General features: G+C 35.9%; 1 protein-coding gene across 3 annotated transcripts in view; it reads left to right on the top strand.

Annotated features, from left to right (window-relative positions):
- The window catches only part of beta-Man (beta-mannosidase), a 98966-nt gene that overhangs the window by 79881 nt on the left and 8933 nt on the right, over positions 1 to 10152 (top strand). For all 3 annotated transcript variants that reach the window (XM_068387051.1, XM_068387050.1, XM_068387049.1), the window contains 7 exons: positions 1464 to 1672; positions 2826 to 2955; positions 4211 to 4357; positions 4679 to 4859; positions 8336 to 8529; positions 8849 to 9039; positions 9833 to 10023. In XM_068387051.1, coding sequence (XP_068243152.1) covers positions 1464 to 1672; positions 2826 to 2955; positions 4211 to 4357; positions 4679 to 4859; positions 8336 to 8529; positions 8849 to 9039; positions 9833 to 10023 — 1243 coding nt within the window. The remainder of the gene's footprint in view (positions 1 to 1463; positions 1673 to 2825; positions 2956 to 4210; positions 4358 to 4678; positions 4860 to 8335; positions 8530 to 8848; positions 9040 to 9832; positions 10024 to 10152) is intronic.

Raw genomic sequence — 10152 nt, 5'->3', positions numbered from 1 at the left:
CTGTCTTGTAATGGAAATAATAAACTCGAATTTTGCAGTATCAGAGTAAATTTCATAGGAAGTTTCACATTTCTTCTGTTAAGTCATATTTAAAAAAAATGATAAATTTATATTTATTATTATCGTTATTACTAGCTAAGCTACACCCCTAATAGGAAAAGCAGGATACTATAAGTCCTAAAGCTCCAACAGGAAAGAATAGCCTAGTAAGGAAAGGAAATTGATAAAATAGAAGAGAAGTAATGAACAATTAAAATAAAGTTATTCAAGAACAGCTTACATATATAAACGGTAAAACTTAAAAAAAAAAACAAGAGGAAGAGAAATATGAAAGAATTGTGTGCAGAGTGTACCCTCACACAAGAGAACATTAATCAAAGACAGTGGAAGCCCATGATACAGAGGCTATGGCACTACCTAAGACTAGAGAACAATGGTTTGATATTGTAGTGGCCTTCTCCTAGAAAAGCTGCTTACCATAGATAAAGAATCTCTTCTACCCTTACCGAGAGGAAAGAGGCCAGTGAACAATAACAGTGCAGTAGTTAACCCCTTGAGCGAAGAAGAAATCTTTGATTATCATAGACATATATATATATATATATATATATATATATATATATATGTATATATACATATACATATATATGTATATATACATATACATATATATATATATATATATATATATATATATATCCTGTATTTTCTACATAATTATCTTATATATTCTTATTAGCTTTAAAGTACATATTTTTACCTCCCGAATTTAATCGGGTCAGGTCTGAAATAGTCGAACTTGACTCATTGGGCTGGTTAATCTCTTTCCGTTTTATAATAATAATCTTCTATTAAGTGAGATAGACTATGGCAGTATCATTCGTCCTTTTAACTTTTATAAATTACTCTCAAACCTTAAACTGGGGTATATTGTTACGTGTGCTACTCATATCATGATGTCAATTTTTGTCTACATATAAATATTATCATAAATCCCATAACACAATTACCCAATCGTAAAATCCTTGAAATATAAGGAAAATAAAGATCAGAAATATATGGCCATATGAAATTTTCTTGGATTAAAATCAAACATTATAATGTTATTATCATTAGTATTAGTATTATTGTTGACATATTCTTGTGGAATAAGGAAAATCATGTATCGAAAATAATGAATGATTTTTCTATCGATAGATAAAACTAATTTTAGAGAGTTTTTTCAAATCATGTTCAGCCGATTTTGTCAATATTTAGGCAACAACAATTACTTATTTCACTCTTGATTTCATTGCTCATTGCGTTATCAAAATCATAATGATATATATATATATATATATATATATATATATATATAAGAGAGAGAGAGAGAGAGAGAGAGAGAGAGAGAGAGAGAGAGAGAGAGAGAGAGAGAGAGAGAGAGAGCGTTCTCAATAACACAAAACTGATTTTAACACCAACAGGAGTCAAATGTGATAGATCTCGAGGTCAGATTCGAGTCGCCGGTGACCTATTCTACTCGAGCCTTCGAGAAACAACTCGAGGACTACCTAGTGCCGCCCAAATGCGTACCGAAGGAGTACCATGGAGAGTGCCACGCCAATCACATCCGCAAGATGCAGGCTTCCTTTTCATGGGACTGGGGTCCGGCTTTTCCTAATATGGGAATATGGTGAGATAGTTCTCTCTTTAGTCTCCACACGTATTCCTGCATATATTCATTTATCTCTCTCTCTCTCTCTCTCTCTCTCTCTCTCTCTCTCTCTCTCTCTCTCACACACACACATCATCATCATCATCATCATCATCATCATCTCCTCCTACGCCTATTGACGCAAAGGGCCTCGGTTAGATTTCGTCAGTCGTCTCTATCTTGAGCTTTTATGTCAATACTTCTCCATTCATCATCTGCTACCTAGCGCTTCATAGTCCTCAGCCATGTAGGCCTGGGTCTTCTAACTCTTCAAGTCCCTCATGGAGCCCATCTGAACGTTTGGTGTACTAATCTCTCTCGGGGAGTGCAAAGAGCATGCCCAAACAATCACAATTTACCCCTCGTCATGATCTCATCCACATATGGCACTCGAGTAATCTCTCTTATAGCATGCCTACATACACAATGTTAAATACTCTTAAACTCTCATCCCATCTGTATAATGAAGTTTTATATTATGTATATTAGATTTTAATTTTATACACTTCTCTCACATAGAATATTTACGTGTATCAATTTTTACAAAACATGTCTACGCATTTTCACGACATCCAACAACCAATGTAGCCGTTTCTAGTCTGCTGTAGGATAAAGTTAGTTATGAATAAATGCATAAACACACCAATACACGTACACACACCCTATAATAGATGAACTATGTGAGATCAAACGTTTTAGCAGACGCAGCACCACTTTATCGAGTAAAGAATTGTGAAATATTGCCTGTCACTGGAGAAGAGCGTATATTTATTCATTCTATGTGTTGAGAACAGACGCACATTGTAAGTAAATCTGGGCTTATGAACTCAGATCTGTATCATCGAGGCAATGAATCTCCAGGATTGCTTCACTTGTCATTGGCAATTTATATGAAATGTATTTTGATTCGTTGTAATTACAAGGTTATCGTAGTGGGCATTAGAACTGATAAGCATGATTCAACTATAATAGTGGTGTTTACTGGATGAAAATAGAATTTTGATATCATATTTCAAGTTATTTTATGTGGTTTGTAGGCTCTGGTGCTAAACAGAGTAAGAGAGCTTGTTGCATAACAACAACAATTCAATCATACGTGTCTGTAAGCTAATTACATTTGAATATTCTGTAGGAGGAGCTGGGCACTTGCAGGCATCGACACCCTCAAGATAAGAGACATTCTGTTCGCGGCAACTCCTACACAGGATCTCCCTACTGAGCCCGACTTCAGTCTCAAACCTGGATGGAACGTCACAGTCGAGGTACTGCGCATCTTGTCGTATTTTTAATATGTTTTATATCCACACTTGGTTTTACTTACTTTACTTTACTTTAAGGGCTGCTTACCTGGTCCTATCACGCAAGAGACCACTCTCCCTATAGGACCTACAGGTTCAATCTGTCGTAATAATTCTTATGTATTTTGCATATTACACTACATAATGGTGTTTATTGTCAAAACCACATTATCGAAATACTTGGAGAAGAAAGTCTTCAGTTTCTTAAAAAAAATATTTCTCATTTATCAATTCTCGGATTTGAATTGATTTGTTACTAATAAATTGAAAATTTACATAACCGCAATTTATGACATTTTTAGTATCCATGGTCCGTATTTTCTGCGTTGAAATTATTTTTTGTTTAGGTTTGCAAAGAATAATGATATTTAAAAGACTCTGGATTTCAGAATATTTGTCAAGGCGTTCGGGGGAAAAACTCGAGCACTTGAAAGTTGTGGAAAGGCGCTGCTAAGTTTTTTTTTTTTTTTTTTTTTTTTTTTTTTTTTTTTTTTTTTTTTTTTTTTTTTTTTTTTTTTTTTTTTCCTCAAATAATTTGCACTTTATCTCACCCACTAATCCCTCTGTTCACTTTCTCGTTATTTTGTTATGCACATTCCTTCTACAGCACGGGAAACGAAATGTGTATTATTTTTTTTTCTTTTTTTTTCAGCGCGTAACAGAGATTTCGCGCATCACAATATCCGTAAAAAAGGAAACACTGGTGTTGTTATATATATAATGAAAATACTATGGCATTCATTTTAATGAAATAGTACATTAGTAGCTCTTATGATCTTTGACCATATCTTTTGTTAGTAAGCCACACTCTGTTGCAACGATGATATGTAATGCCATTGCTCGAAGAAATGTTGATTTCGAATGCATATGTCTGTTTTTCAGAGCAGATGAAGTTGAAATATTATTATTATTATTATTATTATTATTATTATTATTATTATTATTATTATTATCATCATCATCTTTATTATTATTATTATTATCATCATCTTTATTATTATTATTATTATTATTATTATTATTATTATTAAAATGAGAGCAGATTTATATCAAACAAACCAAAACATCATAATACTTCCATTGCATAAAGCAAAAGTTAAGATAAAAAAGGAAACTAATCTCCACGTCACAAGGTTACCATTTTAAGATGCAATAAGCTAATCTAAGTGTTTGAATTAGCAAAGAATACACCTTTATGCCATAAAATCTTTATCCTCAGGTGGTATTCGACTCTGCCATCGAATCCGGTACAATAGAAGGCGAACTCAACCTAGTTCTCGGAGACTTTTCCAACGTCATAAGACCTGTGAATGTTACTGTGAACAATTTTGAAGCGTCGGAAACAATCACATTTGGAGTTGAACAGGTTTGCTACTATGAAGACTTCATTTACTATCTTGTTGTTGATTCCTTGTTTTGCTTGTGATGAATAAAAAGTTAAAAAAGATTCCTGAGAGTTTGGAATGAATGAATCTCCAGAGAATGTATATGTACAAAATTACCTTAATGTTTCTACCTAGAAAATTTCCTTAATTTTTCCTGAACTATTCCAACCTAACCCTTATATAACGCAACAAAATTTGGGGCCAATCATATACATTCACTTGAAGTTCATTCACCTACAGACACTATGAGGATATAATCCTCTACTAGATTACCTCAAAACTAGCTATCAAATATTTTTCAGAATAAAGTTGACATGTGGTGGCCAAATGGTTTCGGAATACCTGGTCCACGTCCGCTTTATGATCTGACCGTCACATGGAAACCGAACACAGGGTTTCCTAACTGTACAGAGAGAGTTAGAGTAGGATTTCGAACCGTTGAACTCAACCAGGACTTCGTAGACCCAAGCAACGAAACTCTAGGTCTGATTCTTACTGTTTTATGGATACAGTTTAATATTAGAGATCTGATGGGGTCGTTTCACTCTCACCTCACTTTTGCCCTTCCTGCCTCAATTTCCATCTGGTCCAATTCATCGCCTACATTCTGTCCATAATGTTTTGGTCTTTCTAACAGTTCAGTTAACTACTTCCACATGCACTACTTCTTTATTTGTTTGCTTTTATATGTCCAGGCTACTTTAATGTTTCATAGTGTACTTGTGATACAATCTTTCAGATACACTCCAGCCATGAATCTTTGCAATTTGCTGTTAGATTTTCAGGAGCTTCATGTTCTCCATGTCTCTGATGTGAAAAACAGCACAGATTTTAGACAAACATATGGAATGTTGGCTCATTTTACCAATACTATCTCCTTAATCACCAACATTTGATCAATTTATGTCCACTGCTTTTAAATCTTATATACCTTTTTATTACTTGTTTCGCGGCTCAGGCCTCACAATCCAATGAACTGAAATGCAGGTCCATCAAGGCCTACCCCTCCACCATACCATAATACTCTTTCCCCGCTTGACTATATGCTGTAAACTCTATTCGAAATTTCTAATCCTGAGTATCTTGTTTGACATTTCATGTACGAATATCAATCACCCATACACAGCATCCACATGACCAGTTTCTAAACTTTATTTTCTACTTTGATTCTTGCCATTGCGTGGCGTGCTTCATCAATCTTACTCCTATAACTTTTTTTCCCATTCGCAGTGAATCATTTCTTTCCTGGTAAATCACGGAAGTGATACTGTACTCCTGAGCCTGTCGTTAGCGTCCTTGCCTGGTGATTGTCAGACGGGTTCGAGTCCCGCTCACACTCGTTAGTTCCTTTGGTTGCTGCAACCTCACGATCCTTGTGAGCTACGGACGGGGGATTTGTGAGAGCTTATATGTCTACCTGTTGAGTCATCAGCAGCCATTGCCTGGCCCTCCTTGGTCCTAGCTTGGGTGGAGAGGGGGATTGGGCACTGATTATATGTAATATGGTCAGTCTCTAGGGCACTGTCCTGCATGGTAGGCCAATGTCACTGTCCCTTGACTCTCTACCGCTACAGAGTTATGGGGTCTTTGGCTGGCCAGACAGTACTACTTTGGATCCCTCTCTGGTTACGGTTCATTTTCCCTTTGCCTACACACACACATCGAATAGTCTGGCGTATTCTTTACATATTCTCCTCTGTCCTCATACACCTGGCAACACTGAGATTACCAAACAATTCTTCTTCTCTCAAGAGGTTAACTTCTACACTGTGGTTGTTCAGTGGCCACTTGGTAAGGGGGGAAGGGACTCTTTAGCTATAGTAAGCAGCTCTTCTAGGAGAAGGACACTCCAAAATCAAAACATTGTTCTCTAGTCTTGGGTAGTGCCATAGCCTCTGTACCATGGTTTTCCACTGTCTTGGGTTAGAGTTCTCTTGTTTGAGGGTACACTCGGGCATACTCTCTAATTTATCTTCCTCCTGTTTAGTGAAAGCTGTTATGGTTTTATTTATTTAATGTTATTCTCAAGATATTCTATTTTTCCTTGTTTCCTTTCCTCACTGAGCTATTTTCCCTGTTGGAGCCCCTGGGCTTATAGCATTCTGCTTTTCCAACTAAGATTGTAGCTTAGCAAATAATAATGATAATAATAATAATAATAATGATAATTTCCAATGTTTCCAAAACTCTAGCAACACGGCTATAACCGGTTCTTCAAATACTTCTAACGAAATCAATTCATGCCATTTGTGTTGGTTATCAAAATCTTACAATTTTCGCTTTCTTGAGGGATATCTTACCATCTTCAGTATAGTGAATCCTGCCATGTTAACATCTGTTATTTCATTCGCATTCTATTATTTATTTATGCTTGATATTAAGCATAGACCCATTTCCAGAAAAAAATAAAAAAAACAGAGCGATATCTGCCATCTGTTAATTCAACAGATGAGGGCAGATGAACTCCATTGTAAAACATCTCTGCAATATCAATTGCTCGTAACACATTACGGAAACCGGCCCATTCACTCGTGTCTAGTACTCACTCTTAAGCTCTTTCGAAATCAAAGTGCTCTCTTCCAACATGTTTTTCAATCCTTCTATCCAAGCCTTAATAGGTCTCCCTCCTTCCCCTGAAACTTGATTTCCCAATCTTCAGACCAGCCTATAGTATAGTATCGTCGTTCACAGATCCGTGACAAGTTTTGAAACAGGCGTTTTAGGGGGTTTTTTAACAATAAGGTAGAACAAGAAGGAAAAAAGAGCAATAATACTATTAATTAGGTTTCTCGAACTCGTGTTCTTTCTGACAAAAAAAAAAAAATAAAACTTATTATCTTCCATGACAAAACTTTTTAAAACCTATGTAAAACGTTTTAACTGCCCCTAATCCCTATTTTTTTCCCCATTATCTTTCCATCTCATACCATTGTTAATTGACTTAACTGATATAATGATCTGCTTTTATTTTATGTAATAGTCTTACTCATTTCATTTATCATTCCCTTCCAAAATTAAGAGTCAAATCTTCAAAATTAGCCTTTATTCTTCTTGGCTTAACCCTTTTATCTCATCCTTCCGCATATCCACACCTACCTACGACTTCTACGATTCTCAACGTTTCATCAGGCCGTATGTTGTACCCAAACACTTCATCTCTGTAATTTCAACTTTCTTTCCTTCGCAGTCAACATAGCCTACACACTTTTCTCCCGTAAAGGAGAGTTGGCTCAACATCTGCTTCAGATGAACATTCCCACCTTGTGTGTTGAAATAAATGTTCAAATGTTTAAACGGTTCACATTTGTATTAATATATTTTTCAATTCAAAACTGAAAGTTTATAGCTAAATATTAGTATGTCAGGCACATATAAAAACAACAACAACGACAGAATTAGAACAGATTTATGTGAACTAAACTGCTGAATGTTAAATCAGTTTCTATTTAATATCTGAGAAGCAACTAACAGACTTGATATGGTTTGGCTGTGGGAAAACGGTTAATAATGAAGAAGCAAATTTTCAATGGAAATCATAAAGTGTCTAGAAGTTCGGTGTCCCAAAATCTATGCCATTGACTTTTAGCAAGCACAGGAAAGTGACAGTAGAGTAACCTCTTACTTTTATTTTTATTGTTTTATTTTTTTTTTCCTTCATTGTAATGTTAACTTCGTCGTTTATGAATAAAATTGACTTCCTTAACTGTGGTTTTAGATAACCAAATTATCCTTTCGTTTAGAAAATATATCTAAAATGACCAAATTTATATTTATTTGTGCTCACTATAAATAAGATTAGATCATAATAATATATACTCTACTCTTTCCTTTCATTAAGGATGTGAATTAAAAGTTTATTGGAAGAATTCAACTTGCAGTTTTATCATAATCATACAAAGCTTTGATCATTTCTGTTGAGGCCTATACTACAATGAAACTCTTTGCTAAACTAATGGCAGGTCGCCATTACCGCGTTCGTGTGAACAACGTGAACATGTTCATGAAAGGAAGCAACTGGATCCCGGCTCACGTTCTTCCTGAAATGGTGACCAAGGAATATACGATGGAACTCCTGAAGGCGGCTCAGATCACTCACCAGAATTGCATACGAGTCTGGGGTGGAGGAATCTACGAAACTGACGCCTTCTATGAGGTAAGACTGCATATAGGCCTACATCGCACATTCTTCTCGCATTTGGTGCCTAAAAATTAACATGAATTTCTATTTATTGTTTTTATTCTTTTCTTTATTCAGTTTGTCCTAAATTAGGCTTAAAAGAATTGGCATTATTTTTTTTCCACTGTTCTCTAAAAAAAAAAATGGATTTGATCGAATGGCACTTGGCATTATCATTCGTAACTATATCTTAAACATTATATAAAGACATTAGCTTATAAAATGACCCATTTCTCCAGTGAAGTTAATACCAATGACTTTTAACATAATTTTTGATACATTCATCATGGGAAAGATCGCAGACGAGCTGGGACTGCTGATCTGGCAAGACTTCATGTTCGCCTGCAGCATGTACCCAGTCGACCAACCTTTCCTCGACAACGTAGCGGAGGAAGTCCGGACCCAAGTCCGAAGACTCCATCATCACCCGAGTATTCTTCTTTGGGCTGCCAATAACGAGAACGAAGCAGCTCTCAGAGGAAACTGGTAAATCCAATTTTGAGTTTTTATTCCCTGACGTCTAAGGATAGATTTCAGTCTAGGTCACTGCAGTTTATAGTGAAATTCCATGCCCTTGCGTCATTGTTCAAGAATGTGCCTATGTAGAAAAACAGCCTAAAGATAATAACCAAGTAAAGTGGCTCAAATGATAGCATTAAGCAATATATGAATTGCAAAAGTATATTTTCAACATTTTACTGTTGAAAATAGAGTACAGTAGCCTACATATTCTCGCAGACCCCTGATATCTCGTAAATCCTTATCCAAGGCCTTGATAGATGTTTCGGCACTGGCAGTACTGGATTATTTTAGTTAATTTTTTAGGGCTTTACTATATCATTTTTCATTACAAAACCGAACATTGTTTGTCAAAGCTATTCATGTCATTTGCCTTCTATCTCCTGACCTTTAGCATTAGCGAAAAACAAGTGAATACAATTTAGAAAATATTAGATAAATTCAAGGAGTTAAATATGTTGGGTAAATCTTTCTATAGGCCCTTATTACTCAATTTTTTTAATGAGCATTTGCACTGACTCGCAGCGGTGCCCTTTTAGCTCGGAAAAGTTTCCTGCTATCTGATTGGTTAGAATATTCTTGTCCAACCAATCAGCGATCAGGAAACTTTCCCGAGCTAAAAGGGCACCCTTGTGAGTCGGTGCAAATCTTCCTCACTAAAAAGAATTGACTGAATTTTTGCATTGACTGTAACGTGCAGTAACTAAACTTTACCTCTGCGAGGTAGGAGTGATTTCTAACATTCTTCGTTGAATAAAAGGTATGGCACAGCGTCGGACTTCGAGAAATATAAGGCTGACTACAAAAAGCTGTACGTCGAAACCATCCGAAATGTGACGCAATCCCTGGACGCAACTCGGGCTTTCGTCGTCAGTTCTCCAAACAACGGCATCGAGTCTGAGGAGGAGGATCACGTGGCCAAGCATCCATACAGTAACATTTATGGCGACGGTACGTGACATGTCAGTGGCTGTTGTTTCCGTGCATTCTCTTCATCACCTTCGGGAAAATAACTTTTTCTTTCTTTTATTGAGTGCTGGTGGAAGGATGATCAATATCTTCACTTTATAACTTACTTGG

The sequence above is a fragment of the Palaemon carinicauda genome, chromosome 14, assembly GCF_036898095.1.
Source record: "Palaemon carinicauda isolate YSFRI2023 chromosome 14, ASM3689809v2, whole genome shotgun sequence".
Taxonomy (NCBI): domain Eukaryota; kingdom Metazoa; phylum Arthropoda; class Malacostraca; order Decapoda; family Palaemonidae; genus Palaemon; species Palaemon carinicauda.
The sequence above is the reverse complement of the archived record's forward strand: the minus strand, read 5'-3'. Positions and strand labels throughout refer to the sequence as shown.